The sequence below is a fragment of the Conger conger genome, chromosome 17 (assembly GCF_963514075.1).
Source record: "Conger conger chromosome 17, fConCon1.1, whole genome shotgun sequence".
Classification (NCBI taxonomy): domain Eukaryota; kingdom Metazoa; phylum Chordata; class Actinopteri; order Anguilliformes; family Congridae; genus Conger; species Conger conger.
The window spans coordinates 22720044-22742317 of NC_083776.1; the positions used below are offsets into that span (position 1 = coordinate 22720044).

General features: G+C 44.8%; 1 protein-coding gene across 4 annotated transcripts in view; it reads right to left on the bottom strand.

The window, feature by feature from the left end:
* The window catches only part of mid1 (midline 1), a 99114-nt gene that overhangs the window by 18764 nt on the left and 58076 nt on the right, over nt 1-22274 (bottom strand). For 3 of the 4 annotated variants that reach the window (XM_061227123.1, XM_061227124.1, XM_061227122.1), the window contains exon 2: nt 10142-10863. In XM_061227123.1, the coding sequence (XP_061083107.1) occupies nt 10142-10807 (666 nt within the window). In that variant the 5' untranslated portion in view covers nt 10808-10863. Of the gene's footprint in view, nt 1-10141; nt 10864-13475; nt 13543-22274 lie in introns of those variants that run through there. The other variant, XM_061227125.1, reaches the window with a different exon arrangement.

Consider the following 22274-nt stretch of genomic DNA (forward strand, 5'->3'; position numbering starts at 1 on the left):
TCCCGTTGTAAGAGTCAGACCTCATATTCTCTGGGGAGTGCAGGTTAACCGCCATTCCAATAAAGGAACCTCCGAGAAACGAACGACGCGCTAAAAATACACCAGTTCTTCCGAGTCAGGCAAGACGGCAGCGTCGGAAACGGACTTCCGAAGAAGGAACACTCCGCGATCGCAGCGTGAGCATCTGTTCCTCTTTGAAGGAATGCGCTTCTTTGCCGGACTTCAAATGGGAGTTTTAGCACTTGACCCTTCTGGCATTCTTTCAATGAACGTAATGACAAAAACACAGCGGGTGTCTGTGTGTGTCTGAATGTATGTGTGTCTCAGTGTGTCTGAGTGTCCCACTCCTGCGGGTTCATCCTCTTGGCTGCCTTTCCAACAAACACTACACAGCCACTGGAATATAAACACCTAGCCGGACAACTTCTGTTGTTAATTTCTTTGAATGCTTTCTTAGCTTAATTCATACACACAATCAATTCACACAACTTCTTATACAGATCTGTTTCTGGGAATGTGTAATATTATTTTCAGATGTGTGGGTCTGAAACAAAAGACTGATACAAGCAGCACTACCATTAATATGTGTGCAGCTCATTGTGCTTTACTAATATAAATAAAACAGAACAAAGACAATAATGTACCATACATAACCATACAAAAGAGAAGTCAGGTGTGTAAAGGTATGGTGTAAAGGCAATTCAATAAAATGTACAATGTACATAAGTATACAATAAATTATAAGACAAAATGAGATATCAAAATGTATTTTAAATAACTGCTGTGACAATGTGAATGTACTAAACTACAGCGTTTAGTAGACCCCGGAGTGTGCAGAAACTTGACGTTTTTATTTATTCGGTAAACTGCATTCATGCAAGCTGCTATAACATCTGTGCTGTAAATATTCAGCAAAACTTAAGATCTTATTTTTTCTCTCAAGTAGAAAATGGTAAATGGTTGGCATTTATATAGCGCCTTTATCCAAAGCACAGAACCACTGCTGCTTGTCATTCACCCATTCATACACACACACTCACACATTCACACACCAACGGCAATTGGCTGCCATGCAAGGCGCCAACCAGCTCGTCAGGAGCATTTGGGGGTTGGGTGTCTTGCTCAGGGACACTTCGACACAGCCCGTGCGGGGATCGAACCGGCACCCCCCCGACTGCCAGACGACTGCTCTTACTGCCTGAGCCATGTCGCCCCACAAAAAATATCTGCTTGTTTAAGTACATGTTTGCAAAATGTTCTTGGCAAATTTTGAAATCAAATTGAGTCAAGCTGTCTTCCCTTATTGGCAATATTTTTGCATTATTTCGCAGAAAAGAAAAATAAATAGGATTTTAGAGCTTGCATGCCCTCCGGTGTTCCCTGCTCTTCCTTCTCCCCCTGTCATTTCTACAGCATCCTTCAAGGACCCATTCTATCATAATGACTCATTATGCATCGTCACATTATAACATGTCATCTTACCACGGGTATCATATTCACAATTCATAACTACTGTACCTCTTGGGTAAATGTAGTATTTAATTCAGCTATACTTTTCAGATTTTTCTCTTAAAGACACGTTCTAGAAGGGATCTACCACAGAACTAGATACATTTCAGGAAACCATTGACTACTACTCCTAGTTTTGGAAATATGCAGTGGGCATCTCCATTCATTCATAAGCCAGTGCACTATGTGGACAACATTAACGCACATTCCCTGTGTTGGTATCAATCTCAGTCCAAGATCTTTCCTGTCATCTCTGAGTGACAGAATCACCTGCTGAATTGCTCTCTGAAGCAGAAATGTCTACCCGTAATTTACAAAATGAAGCGTTCCTTCACGACGCGCTGTTTTATATTACTGCCTGACTCTGACCTCACAGGTCAGTGCCTTCTACTCAGCACACACTGTTTGCGAATCAGAGGTCATTATTAGGTTTGTATGTATGTTACCAAGTGCATTGCTGCAATACTTTTTTTCTTATATGAAAATATTTTTCTGAGATGAGAAAGAGGACAGGGGCTTCGGAAACATATGCTCACATCGAAATATGGCCGGTCAATAGTCCATGAAAAATGCTTTTTGTCTGTTGCAAATGTTCCAGTAATGCAGTACAATAACTGTACTGAAGACTATTATTGCACAGTCAGTGCTCCACCAGTGCTTTTTGGCAAGCTATTCCCTGTAGCTATTTTGCAATAAAATTACAGGCTTTTCTTGTTGTGAACTGGCCACCCCATTATCATCCAAGCTTGAAATTCTGTTATGTACCCAAGCTGTATTTTATGACATTTTATTTTATGACTCTGAACAAAGTCGTGTACAGACAACAACCACAGCCCTCTACTGTATGCAATTCACACGAGACACGTGGTGCATATGGAAAGGGTCTTTCTGGAAAACAAGAATGGGTACATCCAGTACAGATAGTGACACTGTGCTGTATTCTAACCTGATTCCTTAAATTCTGAAGAAAACATATCTGTCTTTTAGACTTAAATATGTATTCTCCACACAAAGTAAGAAAACTATTTGTTTCCCCTTTCACTGACCAATGGCTAAATAATGCGTAGCATGTGCGGTCAGTCTTGGACACATCCTCCAAAGTGCAACCAGCTGTTCTGGACTCAATGGTTGAAGAGGGTTTCCAATGTTCACAGAGTTCTTGGAAAAGAAGGGTCCTCATATAAATGGATATTTATTTCATTATGATATGGGAACTGAAAATAATGCTTTCAGAACATTTTGGTTTGAGCAGAAACTGAAGCTGTAAATATCCTAGGGGATTTCAGACAAGTGGTGACACGATACATAAAGTACGTAATGTCGTTAATCAATATGGTGTGTGACCTTCGGAGGGAAATTTCAGTCCAAGAATTTTGTTTTCAGCTTTTCCACCGCAAGTTTTCTGTTGAAAAAGCCTTTACTTCTCTTGTCCTAGTTTGTCTTGCCAGTTACAAGCTATTTCTCATTTTCAGATCTCTTTGCATTCCTTTGGGTTTATAGGTTACAGATTGCTAAACTAAAATAAAAACCGGACAGATTTTCAGCACATGAAAAAGTGTACACCTGACCAGCGTGGAGATAGCGTGGGAACCGCAGTGAAGATCATGGCATTATACCGCACCGTGATACTGTACAAGGTTTGGACAAAACGTGCTCCACGTACAATAATTATGCCCTTTTAAGTTCTGCAGGCAAAGCCTTCACTCTGTTTATCTTTCTGTCTCTTTGTGTGTATTCTCTAGCCGGAACCTTCCGGTCACACTGTCAGGCTGAATAAAGATGTGTCCAAACAGACGTGACGCTGACTCACTCCTGCGGCACAGACCCAGGACTCAGTGTGTTGCTGCGTCCCACAGCGCGAGCCACCTGCACTTCAGAAGGCACCTGACAGTCAGGACACTCACAGCGCGGCTCAATGACACAGCGACATCACCCAGCACAGGATATGACACGTTTACATCTGCCCCCCTCCCCCGGAGCCCGCCTGGGGCTCAGTGTCACGCTGCATTCTGCACTCTCCGGCAAAACCCCTTAATTTGGCACAGCTGTTCTGTGCGATAAACCCTGATGATGTTTACCGTTTGTGCCGAGCCGATTTGACCGATGGCAAGGTTCAGACCCACTTTTAGTCCTGCCTACGTGAGCATGGGAGAGGAATGGATCTTTTTATGAGGGCAGCACGGTTTAGATGCAGAGCTAGAAAATGAAGAAGAAAATACAAATCCGGTGGGAAACCACATTTCAAAGCTCTCTCTCAGAACCTGAGCCACAACCAACCTCAACACAATTCTTAGAAGGACTGGAACTAAAGCACCCCAATGTTTACCACTGGATTTCTCAAAACAGAAGAAACACTGATGATACGAGCTGCTCAAATGAGCCATAGAATAAATCTGAAATGACTTTCAAAGAATAACACACACACACACACACACACACACACACAGACCCACACGCAAACACAGATCCACACACACACAGACAGACCCACATGCAAATGCAGATCCACACACGCACACACACACACACACACACACACACATACACATTTTGCTTTTCGCTTCTATGTTCTGTTCACATTTCTTACACTGAGATTTACGTACTTTTACACAGTAAAAATTCTCCAATCAGGTGGCTTCTACAGCCATGTGGATGGGGCATCTTCCCAGCTCAGACACTATTGACCTGGCCAGCTCTCTGAGGGAGGAACAGAGTGTGAATGGCCAATGTGAGAAACATACTCATGTTCCAGGAGCAACATGGAGACCCAGGTTTCACTACACAGCACTGTCTGTCAGCATGCCAGAGCTAGGCTTTACAGCTGTAACAGCATTGTAGCAAATAAGACCTGTTAATCTTTCAACCTTGATTCTCCATCCCTGCCTCTCCTTACAAGTAACATAGTTTACACACAGAGAAAACCACAGTTAATGTTTTTACATCGTCAGTGACTCAATTAGAAGTTTGTGAGTCCCCAGGCCACAGAAACCTCTAGACCACAGAACTGCATTACTGCAGAACTTGAGCAGCCATCTAATTCTGCGAAATAAAGACTAGCTGCAACAGTTGCAATGCAGTTCTGCGGCTAAGGAGCTTAAACCTGAGGTTTAACTAAGCACTCCCAACCAAGCACAGTGCAATCTACATGAACATGAATCAACAGACTGAAGCCGTACTCAGATCTCCTGGTCAGAACACTGGGGTAACCCATCAACCAGAACGCTGTACTCTGCTGAGACAGATCTGAACAGCGTCACAACGCCCAATGGCCTTACAGTTTACATTAAAGTCCTTAATCACAATCAACGTGTGCTGTGTGCAGACCCATGTGGTGCAAATGCTTGTTGATTTTCTACCCAAATTAATTTCACCCAGATCCCTCCAGCATAGACATTAAGGGAGAGCAGTGTGGCTGCCATAGGAACAGGAAGCCAATGTTTATCCAGTCTGGACTAATTTCCACCATTTGAGTGATTCAAGCGTCCTTCAAAATGGCGGGAACTGACTCTTGGCAGGCTTAGCAGCAGTCCGACTACAGTACCTAGAGACCTACTTCTTTAGGGATTGAGGGTAATGTCATTAGCCATAGCACTCAATCTGATATTTCCTGCAGACCTGGGTCAAATATGTCATTGTTTCAAATATTTTTCTACGTTTTACTGAATTTCTGTCTGGTGTATTGGAACCTATGAAATACTCTCAAAAAATTGGAATCCTCTTGTTGGCTCAGTTGCTCCAGGCAAGGTCAATTACACACAGAAAAGTATTTGAATCCCCAAAAAATACTCATTTACCCGTTATTCTGGATGCATAGAGTGAGAGCACAATTTCCAGAAATAGAAATTCAGTTTTCTGAGAGAAAAGATCCTGGTTTCAGACACATTAAAGTGAAACAAAGTAGCTTACTGTTTTATATCTGTCTGACTGCAGCTAAAATTTCTGAGCATGGTAATGATTAGATTAAATAAAATTAGATTACAAATGCAGGCGTATTTGTGGCAATTACCATTTTTCCACATTTTTGGCCACACCGATGCTCTGTTGAGGATTTGTTCTGCAGAACAAAGCAATCCCCCTCTTGTTTCTCTTTAGTTAATGCCGATGCTGGTCTGGGGTTTTGCTTCTGGGCTTTTCCATACAGCTTTCCTTGCCAGCGGTAACTGCTAGTAACCTACCACACGGTAAACAACCAATCATGGCAGAGCATCGTGTGTGGGCAGGAACATAACCAATCATTGAAAGAGCATGTTGTGTTGGCAGGGAGATAACCAATCACAGAAGAGCATCTTGTGTGGGCAGGGAAACAACCAATCATGGCAGAGCAACATGTGTGGGCAGGGAAGTAACCAATCAGGGCAGAGCATCGTGTGTGGGCAGGAAAGTAACCAATCAGGGCCAAGCACTGCGTGGGGGCAGGAAGTGGCCATACTTCCTGCCCACACGCATTTAGCCGAGAGCAGCAAATGTTCAACATATTAAATAGGAACGGGCTGTGTAAATCAGCAACACGGTCCTTGTGCATTCTCATGAATCCTCATGTAAAAATATTTCTACAAGACATCACCTGCCCTGCACTGTTGACACTGAAAATCTTAAAAGGGCCTTTTTAACGGTAAAGGTTTGGAAATGCATATAAAAACCTCAGACAGCCATGGTGTCTGCAGTTTTAATCAGAGGAACATCAGCAGAAGCCATTAAAGTGCAGTCCTCTCTGACCTCCTGAGAGCAGCTGGAGCAGATAAGAGGGAGGGCAGAGGCAACTTCTGCGGATCAAAGCCATCAAAAGAAGCCTTAAAGCCAGGATGCAAACCAGCCCAAGTGCAGCATCTTATCTTACAGGGATTATGCTATTTATTATGCACACAATGTATGTCAAGAACCAAGTCATCTGGACTTTAATGTAGGATTCTAATGTATGTTTTATTAATGTGCTTAAATAATACACAGTGATGATTGTCTTACATGCAGTGCACTTGTACTGCATGAATTATTTGTGTTTATAAATGAACCGTTCTAATGTTTGTAATACATTTTCAGCATCTGTTAAGCATGGATGAATGAGTAAATTGGGGTCAGGGCTTCGGGTAATGTACCATCTTCCTGAGTGACTGGAATCATGAATCTTTCTTTTTGCATAGCATTTCCTTCTCACTGTTTTTTCCTCGTGTTGTTTTCCGATAATCCTCAATATGGAATTATTATTGTTAAAAATCTGGTCCATCACTGCAATACATCTGTATATTTTGGACAGCGGACATGTCCATACTGCCATATTCTGACTTAGCGCAGACTCAAATCAATGCAATAGATATTTTGATAATAATTGCCATATGGCTGGAATCTTGATATTTTCCTTTCTTTGAATTTTCCCTACAGTCTTGAATTAATTTGGCATGAAGGTTTATTGGTTTTCTATCAATTGTCAATGCAACACAGTTCTCCCTTTGAAAGAAAAACAGCTAGATCAAGTATTGTTATTCAAAAAAGAGAGAAACTTTTAAATCACCAACCCAATAGAACACCATGTTCCCTTCCCTGTTTTTCATGAGTGTACTACAGATAAGTCATACTATTTACAGGTCATGGCTGCAGTTCCTCAGGTATTTTGGGGTCGAGGTGAACTGGGGCAGTTAGTGCCTCTGCACACACATGTAGGAGCTTATGAGTGACTCAACCATGACCGGAGGTCAATTGGCTTCGACAGACAGTATACCAAGCAGACAAATTCAGACTGCCCATGGTCTTGACAGCACAGCTGCTGTCTCAACCATCTTCTTCCCAGCCTTCCCATCTCCAAACCTTCAGACCAGCTGGACCAGCTTAAAACAAGGCTGGACCCAAGCTGGCTTTTCCACCAGTGTTCAGTCTGAATAACTGTAGTTTTCTGTTAATGCAGCGCACGTCTGTACTGCCTCTAGAATACCACGGCTGTATCTCAGACTCTAAAGACGTTGCATGACCACTGTACTTCATGCTGTTTCCCCCCCAACGGGACCCTAATCAAACCCACAGGTCTGGTAATGAAGAGTCGGGGGGAATTAGTCCCGCTAGACCTGATGGACATGAAGGCCAAAGGCCAGCCTCCATCCGTGTCATCGGTCCCAATACCACAAAACAAGCGTGAATATTAAAGGGAGGACAGTTATGAAGCGTGTATTTGCGGCCGCACGTTTTCCTCCAGAAGCCTGCACTGCAGAACTGCACTGAAGAGTGAACAGCGCGGAACATCATCCTGACACTGGGCATCAGGCAGTGTGAATGGCAGCCGTCCGACAGGAAGGAGAGACCCGGGCACAAGCCCCAGGGACCAACCAGAGGGTGTGGAGCTCTCTCCCCTCACAGAGAAACCAGCCAGGAGAAACCCACCAAGGGATCATGATGAACATGATCAAACAGAGGAGAAACCAGCTAGGAGATCTGTGCACAATGACTGCATGATCAATGAGAGGAGAAACCAACTAGGAGATCTGTGCACAATGACTGCATGATCAATGAGAGGAGAAACCAGCTAGGAGATCTGTGCACAATGACTGCATGATCAATGAGAGGAGAAACCAACTAGGAGACCTGCGTATGATGGCCACGTGACTGAGGGGAAACCGTCCAGCAGATCTGTGCATGGAGAAAGTGGTTTAGTCTGGCGTTCTGTGCTGAATTTCCCACGGCACAGCAATCTCAGACACCAGGGTCTCACAGCTGGAGGCTCAGAGCCGAGGCGAAAACGCCCTCTCTCCATCAGCATTCATTTTTGATTTTCTATTGTTAGGGAAATGGACATCTGATTTCTTTTGTATGAAATGTGAACCGTGTCTGACTTACAACAAGCCATGCAGCGAGCAGCTTGTGAGTTTGCTCTTGTACACGTTTTTCTATTTTTCATCTATTACAAACGCAAAGTCTTAACACACCTTAATTCCAGTGTTTACAGTGAAGTTCAAAGGGCATTGCAGTCAGGATGAATGGAGGATTTATCGTAAAATGAATGCCAATTAATGCCTGAAAGCCAGCCATCTTTCCACAACTTGCTACTTGCTCACAATCAACAAATACATAAATAATAAAATTGATTTAGCAGGAACACTGTTGTAACATTTGTTCTCCGCCTCCAACCACATCCCTGTACAGTCTAAACTGTAATATCCATATGAAAAGCATCTCATCATGCACAGCTGAGCTCCATCTTAACTGCCAATCAGCATTCAGTCTCTGGAGATTGGTGGAACAACTACTGTGCTGGATCAGTCGGGAGCTCAAAAGAACCTGATTGGCTCTGCATGCAGAACCGCATAACGATTGGCTGTGCCATGGGATACTGGAGAGAAGAGAAAGTATGTTTACCTCTCTCACCAGCTGCGTTTCATTTAACATTTTATTAATTAAAAACAATGCGGAGAAAGCAATTAACAGTGCTTAACCAGAAACCTTGAGAATCTGGCTTTTTAGTGTTATTAATGAGGCTGTGCAGAACGCCCCTTTTGAAGACAAGCACAATCACGTCCCAGCAAAATAACTCCAGTCTCTTGTACTTTCAGCACTGGATTTCTAATGTCGACGCATGTGTGTACGTGCATGTTTGTGAGCGTGTGTGTGTGTTAGTGTGTGTGTGCCTCCGTGCGTGTTAGTGTGAGTGTGAGTGCCTGTCCAGGCTGATCTTTGACTGGAGGATTTTCATGTGGATGTGGGTTAAGCGCTGATCTGGAAGGTGTCGCTCCTGTCTCTCTGATGAACTCATCTCACATCACAGAGCTGTGACAACTGCACACGGTCAGGAGCTCCCAGAGAAACCACCACTATACCCCTGTTTTATAAAGAAGAAATACCACCACTGCCCTACAAAACATAAAACTGCCCAGTTTTTTTACCTTTACAAATAATTTATGTTCATATGAATGCAAATGCTAGAATTATAATAAGGTTATAATTTAACTAAACATAAAATAAGGGCAAATCCTCATTTGAAATGCATAACATGGGGTGTGCGAACAAAGCTTATGGGAAATGGCTTTAATGTTTCTTTGACAACTAAATATTAGTAGTTCATTAATGCAAATAACTGCTTATCTACAGATCCGGCACATGGTCAGCGGATTAACATTATACGCACAGGAAGGAGTAAAGCACTGAATTGTGATCTTTCCTAATGAAGAAAAATGAGCAGCCAGAACAGTGACACAAACTGCTGAGAAAAGCAGCCTATAAACAGTCATTCCAACATTAATTTATGGAAACAGGTTATGTACCACTTTACTTAAATTGCTCATCAAAGCACTTCTCTAAAAAAGCAGGACACACTCGTGCTGTAATCACTGAAAACACGGAGGCTCAGATTTGGTGGGAAAGCTCAGGTAGTATGGACACCAGTGTGATGAGGAAAGCAGTAAACTCTGCCCCCCCTCCCAGTTGAGTAGGTCGCGAGATGGGCCAGGGGGGCTTAGGTAAGTTGGCAGGAGGGGGTTCTCAAAGATAGGCGGCAACAAAATACATCCTTAATGAGTTCTATTCAGAACACGTTTCCGTCTTCCCAGTTACGGAATGATTCAGTATTTTACAGGACAGTTGGCAACACTAACCCCCCCCCCCCTCCCCAGCACTCTCTGTACCCCCCCAGGTCAGATACCCCCCTCCCCCTCACCTTCAGCTTGTCGTAGCGGTCGCTGAGTGCGCTGACCTGGTGGTCCCGGTGGCGGCCCACCAGCTTGCAGAGGGCGCAGATGAGCTGCTCGTCGGTCACGCAGTACATGTTCACCTTCTCGTCCTCGTGCTCCAGGCACAGCAGGCCGCGCAGGTGGGAGTCGGGCAGCGGCTCGGTGAGCCGGTGGCCGGTGAAGGGCTTCTTGTTGGGGTGCGTGGCGCGCAGGCACTCCTCGCAGTACGACACCTCGCACGTGACGCAGGTCTTCACTGCGTCCTGCGGCGGCTCCTGCTCGCAGAACTGGCACTGCACCCTCTCTCCGGGCGCGGTCATGGCGGGGGGCTCGGGGGCCGGGCGCTCCCGCCGGGTCTCGCTGGGGGAGTTGGGCCCGCTCACGGAGGCCTTCTGGAAGCGGTCGATGATGTTCTGCAGGGTGACGTTGCGCTTGAGTCCCTCTAGGCCTCGCGGGCTGAGGGTGATGACATAACGGCAGGTGGGGCACTGGAAGGCGCTGATGGAGTCCAGGGGCTCGCTGGGCGTGCAGTGGGAGACCAGGATGCGGTGGGCGCAGCTGAAACACAGGCTGTGGGCGCAGGGCAGAAGGAGAGGGTCCTCGAACAGCTCCAGACAGATTGGGCAGGTCAGCTCCGACTCCAGCGTTTCCATCTTCAGGCCAAACGAAGCGAGGTCCACAGCGAAATCCAGGGAAGCCGATCAGCTATCTGTGAAAAAGAGAAACCGGCAGGTCCATTACAGAGGAACGCTACGTGGGGGCTGTCGACTGTCACAGCTCATATTCCATACTGCTCAGGGTGAAGAGCAAGAGAATGCTAGCCAGGAGGGTGGTAAATGCAAGCAGATATTTACATATTTACATTATTGCTGGAGGCAATATGCAAAGGAACGAGTGAACCTGCAGCAATGCGGAAACATGGAACTCCTGATGAATGTAATTCAGATTCAGACAGCGTTAGTCAACATTACAAAGCAGTGCTGGAGTATGTGTTCTCTGCTCAGACAGTAGTAAAAGTTTTAAACTGTAAATCAAGGAGAACGCAGCACATTAATGCTCAGTTAAGCTTTGAGTTGAGCATTGAATACATAATCAGGAACACATTTGCACTAATCACCAAAGTGGAGCATCTGAGTTAAAGCAGAGACAACTGCAGACCTCTGCTCATTGCTAACTATGACATGAAAATGTAAGCAAATTTTTCCATTCATAGACTGACACTGGCACCAAATACGACAAAGAAATCTATGAGATACTTGTGATGTCCCTTGGCATCAAAAAACAAAACAAAAGCTAGGATTTTACTCTTTAAGTTTTTAGTTTTTGTGAAGAGAGAAGGGGAGAAAATGTTTCCGTCTAACAACAGAAATAAAACATGATATGACAATGAGAAACACACGCCCGGTCTGCTTTAATAACGGACAGCCGTCGGCATGGCAACACGGCCCTCTGAGGCAGCCGACGCAGAGGCCTGTGGGTCGGCAGGGCGCTGGACACACGTATGCGCAGATGCTGAACAACTCCCCCGGTGGCCCCTCCACATACCCGCTACATGAAAACCCAGACCCCCGCGTCGAGGTAGGAGTGCCCAGGGCTCCGTACCTGCCAGTGTAGCACTCTTCCAGGGCCTGCGGGTACAGACACTACCCATCAGCCCCAGGCCTGGCCGTGGGGTCTGCTCTACTCAAAACAGCCTCACCAATCTACACTTTGCAGGCACAATCATATTTTAATGTTAAAGGCTAGTACTGTGTACTACGGTATTTCAATGTAGTCAGTGAAAGTAAGTCAGTGCAGTCGAAGTAAAATTGAGCCCTTCAACAAAATGACTACTTCAAAGATATTCATTCAATTTCAAGGAAATCGACTCCATAGAGGACTCCTCCATTTTGTGAAATCCTGAAAAGATAGTGGTAATATGAGATTTCATATGATTAAATTGAAATTTTGAATCTCAGTAGTATCCAAATGACACATTTAAACCCACACACTCGCATGCACACACACACACACACACACACACACACGCAGGCATGCACATCTTAGACACTGTAGCACCACTACATATTTTCCGTTCATAAGAAGAAGAAAGAAAAAAAAACGCCAGTTTAATACACTCTTGGCACTCTCTCGAACAAGGCCATGACTCAATGTCGACACGTGTCACACAAACTGTAAACCAGACACTGTGATATACTGCAGGCTTTACATTACATTCCAGATGAAATGCACAGTGCAGTTATAGCACAGAGTACAGAGAGATTTATCACTCATTACACTATGAGAGCTCCATAAAAAGGCCATGTAATGTCTGTTTTTTTTTCTACATACGTCATCCTTTTTGGGATAATACTTCCAAATTCATGAAAAAAACAAGACTTACAAGACAAAAATCTTAACTTTAGATATTACAAAAATATAAATTGACGTCAGCAATGAATTCAATTATACACGCCTGAACAAGCTGACATTAAATTATTGATTTTTAAAATCAGTGCACAGTACTGTACTGTATGAATATAAATCACATCGTCCTCTGTGGGCAGAAATGCGTGGACAGATAAGTTTGATCTCTTTTGAATAAAGTCCCTGTTGTTATACTCTATGGTGGGACAGTTCTGTGAGTCTGTATATCTGTACTCTCCCCCACTGACCTACTGTTCTTGGTTCTGGTTCCAGTGCAGTGGGCCTTTCAGACCGACCTACAAAATCGTTTCGATCTGTGTCGGTCCTCCTGGAACAGCCCTGTTACACTTATTCACCATAAAACGATTAAAATCCATCTGCGGGAAACACATTTCAGATGTACCTGACTCACGCCTTCCCACACATGGAATAAAACAAACAAAAAAGTTTGTTTCATTCCTAGTGACTCAACAGTGTAACTGCACGTATAAACAAAAATCAAGATCAAAACTTGAGGGCAAAGTCATGTTTATCCAAGATAAAAAAAAGAAAAGATAGTTAGATACAGAGATGTTTACACGGAGTCAGCTACAGTTAAGTATTTTCATTATATCCACCTCTGTAATGCCGAAGACATGTTCATCTCAACAAATCAGCGTGGCTAAGACACTTACAGGAGTACCCACAGATGCACAACTGTCCCTGATCAGCAGACAACTTTGTGTGATTTAAACCCACCGAGTTGCCAACAACATTCAAGCCAGTCAACTTTACGATGTTTACAGTAAGCCTCAGAAAGCACTTGTGCCCGTGTGTGAGACACTCGGAGCAGGGCTGACACCAGCACAGCCTGGCCATGAGCCGGCGCAGTCCCCGCGCGAAACGGCCCGCACGCACGCGCTCTACGTTACCCACCGGTGGATTCCGCCCGCGCCCGCTTCCAGGAGACATGTCGGTGGAGAGGGAGCTGCCTCCGTGACTCACGGATCCATAACGACGCAAAACGGCGCGCAACGCGCACAAACAGAGGGAAGCCCCGCGTCCGTACGGAGGTTCTTCAAAGAGCGGTACTCCAGGGTCCGCCGCGTCGTCAGGCAGGAGGAGCGGACGCGGGGGGCAAACACAACAGGAAGAGCTGGCCCACAATTCCAGGAAAGGCCTGCTCCACCCAGATCACCTCCGCCTGCTCCCTGAAAAAGCCCCTCGCAGGCTGGGAGAGTCCTCCGAAAGAACGCCCTGACTGCTCGAGATCCACCACGCTCTCCCACCCCCCACTCCCCCTCCCTCTGCCCCAGTCCCAGCTGTCAGCCGCCCCCCTCTCTCTCTCTCCCTCTCTCTCTCCTGCTTTCTTCTCTCTCTCACACTCTCTTCCCCCTTCTCTCTCTCTCTTCCTCTGTCTCTCACCCTCTCTCTTCCTCTCTTCCCCCTCCTCTCTTTTTCTCCCTCTCTCTCTCTCTTCACCCTTCTTTCTCTCTCTATCTATCTCTATCTCTTCCCCCTTCTCTCTTTCTGCACTCCTTCTCTGTTCCTCTCTTGGGAACTTTTCTGCTGTTGCCACCGATAATTAAACACAATAAAGAAGAGGTTCCTGATGGTCCTGCCTGATTGAGATCTTCCGCTCCTGGACCTCCAAGCAACAGGCTGACCTCAATCACAGTGTGTGGTTTCAGTCTGAAAACAGAGCACATGCTCGTGCGTTTGTTTGTGCATGTGTGTGTCTGCGTGTGCGACAACAGGTACGTATGCACATTCACACACACATGGATGTGTGCACCTGGGACGTGTGATTAATGCTGGGAGTGTTTGTGCATGCACATCTGAGAGACACATGATTAATGGAGTGTGTGCGTGTGTGAGAGAGGATAGATGGGTCATCCGCTCTGTGCGTGTCCGCGTGTGTGTGTTCATTTGTGTGTGCGTGCATGCGTGTGTGTCCACGTGTGATCAATTCACTTTCTCCTCTCGCAGCTCTGTTATGATTCTCCACATTCATCACCGTGATTCATGTGTGCTGCGGAAAGTCTGTGCCATCTGAAATGCTGACCTTAGTTTTTCTGGGCAGACAAATCATGGAGCATTGGGGAGAACATTCTGTCCACTGGGATTAAAACATTATGCAGTACATTTCTACCATACAATACCCGCTGTCAAGAAGTAAAAACTTAAATAAGGACCAACAGCAGAGCTGCTGCTACACTGTGGTCCTCTAAAAGAAGTTCCCTAACATTGACACAATCTTTAAAAAGAACATAATGCTGTTGGATTCTATATTAAATAATAATCAGAGGTGTGATTTTTAAAATATGCTTCCATTTTTCCACTCTGAAGAGGCACTGAATACTCCACATGTTCATGATTAACTCTCTAATTCTCATGGATATGTGCAATGCCTGTCTGCATTAGCAGTGTGCATTCTGCCAGGCCTTTGCCCATGCATTTTAATGCACAGTATCTTTACAATTCATCATACCAGAAATCATACTGACAGCTAGTGGCACGGTGACAAAGAAATGTGGAAATTTCTCATGAGTCTTTTCCACAAGTACAGAAATGCACCTTTGACTTTAAATCCAGGGTTTCCTTGATTGTTAACACAGTCTACCGTAGCTCCCGATGACAGAATGCAAGGGGCCCTTTGCCACCAAACCCACATCCTGTCCGCAGATGCAAGGGCTTTTTGTATAGTAATGTTTCGCTGTGTTCCCTGAAAGTGATCTGGGATGTTGAACAGAAGACAGGGCTGATGGGTACAGCATGTTCTTCATTACCATCACCATAGTAAAGGTAATGTTTTCTGAGCTCTCCGTGTTGTTTTTGGAGACCAGCGTAATGAAGACATTCACCTCACTTCCTGAGCTGTGGTCTGGGGAGCGGATGTTATTTGCAGTGACCCCCAAATTCATGAACCTTCTGAACACCATTTGTTTCAGCTTCGACATCTTTACACATGGAAATACATATTTTAGGTTGTCTGTGACTATATGCAATTTTATTAAACTACCGCTACTGACATTGATACATTTTGTGAAACTACTGCTACTAACATTGGTGCATCTACATCTACTCTGGCAAAAAAGAACTCTATTTTCCAGAAGTACGATACTATAAAGATATATATACTGTATACTCTTTTTTGCCACACTAAAATTTGGTGTCGTAGTTGAAGACAGAAACTGAGTGAGTAAAAACATATGGTATGAACATTTAACCCAGTTAATGAGTTTTTAATTGAGGCCTCTGGTTGGGTACAAGCAAAATACAACTCCAGACTCTGCCCCTAGTGGCCAGACATGACCACACACAACCATAAACCTGCTGAAATAATACAATCTGTTTAATGCATCATCCACAAATAAATGATCACCATCAGTCCTCCTCAGACCCTAACCCTGCTCTTAATGTTCACCTGGCCACAACGGCCCAGACTTAACCCTTTAAGGTGTGAGATCACATATATGTGATTTCAATGTTCTTAAAACATGCTAATGCTGATGGAACAATCGCTACTGGTGATTGAAAGCAGTGGAAAAACAAACCCTTTAAAGGTCATAAAGAACTACTGTGAATTAAAACTGTAATTCAGCACAGGAAAATATGCATATCATGCTATATTATTTTGTCATATGTACAGCACACAGTGTACAGGCCGCAAAGCATTTACATTATCATGCTTTACTTCACTTTACATATATCATGTGCACTGTGAAAATGCCCCAAACAACCTGTAAGGCTTTTGACCAGTGCTCTCGGCACTTATGTACAGCACAATCACAGATAACATTGGGGAAAGGCTTGATAAGAACTGTTGCAGGCCAGTTCATTGGATTGAATTTCTCAGCCTCAAGCCATAAAAATGTAAGGAAAAGCCAAACACATTAACAAAACATCATAGAATAATCAAGAGAACCAACAACAATTGCACTTTTCTTTACAGAGTAGGTAAGTAATAATTCACAAAATAAGTTTGTGTGTAAGTTTGCTGAGGGACTATAATGAGACTTATATTGTGTGGAATTCATTCTGTATCAACACAGGTAGGTGTGAAAAAACCTAGGACCATATTCATAAATATTATATGTATGAAACAATTCTCAGAGTAATCATGACCCTCCCCACAACCTCATGTGTGGCACTGCTACATTACTTTAATTGTTAATTATTCTGTTGTTATGCTCAGCAAAGTAACATTTATTTCAACTGAAGATCCATCAGAACATGGCTCCCACAATCTCAGCTGGGACAGAGACAGGCTAAAAACAGGTAAAACTTCTGACCCATTGAAACAAGGCAGAGCTAAAAGTATTCACTCATCCTTCCATCTGATGCCTCTGAGACCCCACAGAAACAGCAGGACCAGCCCTGAAGAGTGGCACACTCTTTGAGGTCTCTTCCTCTCTACCGATTTTTACACCGGGGAATATTTGGGGAAATGGGGTACCATCTGGTGCCCATTTGCCAGGTTTCCATACCCCTGTCCCAGCTGATTTAAGACTGAGCTCTCAGATTATTCACAATCTCTCTCTCTCTGCCATTTACTCCTCCGTCAGTGTGGTGAGGAATGCCATCCCTGGCCCATACTGAACGCATTACCCCCGTGCCCTTGTGAACACCAGGCCACGGGCATTAGCAATACAAAGAGTGTTCAGCGGCATGCGAGAGCAGTCCAGAGCTTGCCCCTTCTGAAGCCCCCCGCTGGGCCGGAATGGGGGTGTCAGTGGGTCACACAGACACACAGCAGGGGGCGCTACAGGGCTCTGGCTCAAAATGGAGGCACCAGTGAGAATGAACTTCAGAGCAACGGGGGCGCTTTGCGCCTTGTTTAAAGAATTAGCCGTGGATTTGGAAGCGCCATTGTTAGGGAGATTAGGTTTCTCCTCATCAACATGAACGTTATATTTCATGTCATGTTCACAGCAAACGGCGCGGATGTAGGTTGTGATAACAAAGCCTTCAGGCTGTCCTGTTAACTAAAATAATAAGCAGTAGAAAAACGTCTCATGTGGGAAATCCAAAGTAGCAATGTAAGTATGCCCTAAAAAAACACATTCATTCAGTGTATTTTATATATAATATTTCATTTAGACATTATTTCTTCCACTTTATTTATCCATGCAGAACTAATTTCTCTTCTGCGGTGAAGACCTGGGATAGTGGGTACCAGTGCGGGCGGGGGAAAGGAAGGGATTGTGTTGCCAGATTGTGTTGATTAGGTGTGCAGATGATTGATGATGTGTATCATGATTAGGTGGGTAGATTTAGAGGGAGTTTTTGTGGGGAATCAACCAGGACACCTGCGTTAATGCCCCTACCCTTTAAAAACATGCTGTGGAATTGCAAGACCTCAGTTTAACATAAAAGGATGGGATAAAATCAGATAAATCAACTCTTTTAATTTACTGCCTTTATATATGTATATATTTTTCATTTGCAAACAGCCCCTGTCGGCAGTGACCTTTAAAACAGGAGCTTCTAGGAGGATCAGGGCTCAGTAGAGGCTGGAATTAATCAACTGACCATTGCACACCAAGTGCCAGTGCGAGAGGCTCCATCTGCAGTTTACTTATGGAGCTACACGTGTGTCTCTAAACTCCACCCTGTTAAAGCAGGGCAGAGCTCCTTCTGCAGTTTACTTATGGAGCTACACGTGTGTCTCTAAACTCCACCCGTTAAAGCAGGGCAGAGCTCCCTCTGCAGTTTACTTATGGAGCTACACGGACGTCTCTAAACTCCACCCGTTAAAGCAGGGCAGATCTCCCTCCGCAGTTTACTGATTGAGCTACACGGACGTCTCTAAACTCCACCCATTAAAGTAGGGCAGATCTCCCTCCGCAGTTTACTGATTGAGCTACACGGACGTCTCTAAACTCCACCCATTAAAGTAGGGCAGATCTCCCTCCGCAGTTTACTGATTGAGCTACACGGACGTCTCTAAACTCCACCCATTAAAGCAGGGCAGATCTCCCTCCGCAGTTTACTGATTGAGCTACACGGACGTCTCTAAACTCCACCCATTAAAGTAGGGCAGATCTCCCTCCGCAGTTTACTGATTGAGCTACACGGACGTCTCTAAACTCCACCCATTAAAGTAGGGCAGATCTCCCTCCGCAGTTTACTGATTGAGCTACACGGACGTCTCTAAACTCCACCCATTAAAGTAGGGCAGAGCTCTGTCTGCAGTGTACGGATGGCTCTACACGAGCAGTATATCTAAATACCACCAGTTCACAGCAAAAAAAGTGTCTTTTTTGTTTTAAGGTATTGTTTGCTTTACAACTTGCTTTCTTACCCCATTGGCAAATCTTGAAATTAGCCAAAACTGTCTCATCTCGCGTCGAAAGGAGCCAATTGAGGTGGTTCGGGCATCTGCCACCGCAACCCGACTCCGGATAAGTGGGTGATGATGGATGGATGGATGTCTCATCTCATTGGCAATAGTTTTGTCTTATTTATCAAAAACATAATAGAAATAAGATTCTAAGTCTAAATATAAGATTAAATACTTGTTGAGATGGAGTTATTTTCTTGTCTGCAGTGTTAACACAGGGTAAAGCACTGCAGTGTTGAGGCAGGGTAAAGCACTGCAGTGTTAAAGCAGGGTAAAGCACTGCAATGTTAAGGCAGGGTAAAGCACTGCAGCGTTAACGCAGGGTAAAGCACTGCAGTGTTAATGCAGGGTAAAGCACTGCAGTGTTAACGCAGGGTAAAGCACTGCAATGTTAACGCATGGTAAAGCACTGCAGTGTTAAGGCAGGGTAAAGCACTGCAGTGTTAACGCAGGGTAAAGCACTGCAGTGTTAAGGCAGGGTAAAGCACTGCAGTGTTAAGGCAGGGTAAAGCACTGCAGTGATAACGCATGGTAAAGCACTGCAGTGTTAAGGCAGGGTAAAGCACTGCAGTGTTAAAGCAGGGTAAAGCACTGCAGTGATAACGCATGGTAAAGCACTGCAGTGTTAAGGCAGGGTAAAGCGCAGGCTCCCCGGCCTGTCCCACGAGCCCCTCGACAGGGCGGAGTGTCAGCCTGTCAGAGCACGTCCTGTTCCCATCAGCCCCATACCCTGCATTAATGCTCCTGTCATTTACATGCAGGGCTGCAATCCCTGTGACTGCAGGAACAGTGATCTCCCGTCCATCAGCCAATCACAGACCAGCCTGAGCACCTCGCGTTTGCCACACTCCGAGCCGCGCGCATCTCCAACGACATTCCAAGGCATTCCAGAGACCACCTGGGTCATTGTTTTAGATTCAAATATTTATCTGCACATTTATATACACCACCTTCTGGCACTCTGAGATGGCTCAACTGTACCAGGCAAGATCAATCGATCACAGATAAGTGTTTGAATCCAAAACGATGATGTATTTCACCAGGTCTGCACCCCAGCATGTTAATGTAACAGTTAAGGCCCTCACTCTCTGTGGAGCTAACTCCTGAGTGGGCTCTTTTCATTTACTCTCTGCAAGGAAACGTCATTATCACTTTACAGGGGGGAAATGTACAGCATAAACGAATGGCTGTTAAAGACTGTGAAACTTTTTTCAATTGCATTAATGGGGAAAATTCCTTTCCTGCACATACTCTTGTAAGTTGGAGCACTCCCGTTTTTCGTTTTTTTTAAGGTCTGAAGCGATGGAACTGAATCAATGTTTAATTAATCATAGGTGGCACGGCTACAGTGCTTTCCTCTCTCACACCGGATCCAGTACTTAAACCTGTTAAATTATTCAAAAGCCTTCCCCTAAAAACGGTGTGGAAACGGCTTTACAGTACGTCAGGGTGCGGATAAAAATACATAAAGAGAAGTGAGAAGATGTTCACGCTCTGGCGGAAATAGGCAGAGACCCACCAAGCGAGGGAGAGCAGCGGGTGAACAAGACACCAAGGTGCTTTATAAAAGGGGTCTCCTCCACAGAGAGGCCGAAATGTGACAAGAATAAAGCAAACTGACATGATCCGGAGCAGGTCAGAAAATAGAACCGCACAGTACTTATTCAAATTTAATCTCCGTGTATTTCATTCCTAACCCCCGAGCGCAAGATCCATGCAGCATCTGAGTCCCACCCGGACCCCTCTGCAAACCATTAGGTGGCTCAATTGTGAAGCGAGCAGTTAGACGTGACGGATATCTGATCTCCAGAAAAAGTTAAAGACGACGGAGCCGATTAAAGTGTGATTCATGGAAGCCGCCCCGGACCGTGAGGGAGAGATTGAATGGACACGGAATGGAGGCCAGGCCTGCATCCAGGCCACGGTTGACATAATGGAAGCTGGCACTGCAGGAAGCGTAGCGCAGGAAGTGGGTCAAACGCATTAACTTATTGCCCATCATCAGCGTATGGCCTTTCATATTCAAATGACCGGGGCGTACGCGGAAACGGGCCGCGGCCGTTGCTTTTAACCCTTCGATGCACAACGTGGGTCAAAAGTCACCTGACTGAGTTATTATTTTCTATATCTTTGCATAGCGTGTGCATCAAAGGGTTAACATGGCATGACGTAATTTCTGTAAACTACCAATGTAAACAACTAGGTATCTAACAGGCAAGAATCTGCATGAATGCGCAGAGTAGATAAACATGAGGACACACACACACACGCAAACCCACACACACATAGAAGAACACACGAACACATGCAAACACACAGAAATGTATACACACATAAACAAACACTCTCTCACACACACACACACACACACACACACACACAAACAAATGCAAACACACAGAATCATATACACACATAAACAAACACACTCTCACACACACACACACATAGACTCAAATGTACACACACACACACACACACACATAGACTCAAATGTACACACACACACACACACACACATACCCACACACACACACACACATAGACTCAAATGTACACACACACACACATACCCACACACATACCCACACACACACACACACATAGACTCAAATGTACACACACACACACACACGCACACACATACCCACACACCCACACACATAGACTCAAATGTACACACACACACACACACACGCACACACAGATCTTGACAGGGCTAAATGCTGAAAGCCCGTGGGATGGGAGATGGGTCGGAGGAAGCAGCCTGTCAGCAGCCATGTTGAGGGCGGAAGGCTGAATATGGCCCTCAGGGGAGAGGCCATAGCACCACGCCAATCTGCTCTTCCCAAAACAGCAAATAACAAAACCAGGCAGTGCAAAGACAGCGCTCCATCACTCGTGCCACAGCATAATGGCTCCGCACATTACCCAAACGAATAGCGCGAGAAGTCATGCTCATAGCAACAAAATGTAATTCACGGCAGATTAAGCCAGAACAAAGAACACAGCACACAGCACACAGCGGTTAGATGGAATATAGATCTGAGCCTTTAATCTAGCCTAACCCTGACCTGAAAACCCCAAATCACACTTTGTTCACATATTTAAAATTCCAAATACTGCTGATTATAGTGTGACCAGCAGAAATGTGCCAAGACAAATATCTGACTCCAAAACACTCCGTATTGGGAGCTGTGAACTGGTTTGCATGGTTTCATTCTGAATCATAGATATTAATTTCCCTGGGAAAGAAATCACACAGACTGGAAAACATTTCATGTTCCTTTCAAATTCAAAACATCCACAGTTCTATATTATATTCAATATTTTATATACAGATCTGGCAAGAATCCACATTGGATATACACTAACTACACTGAAAGTAA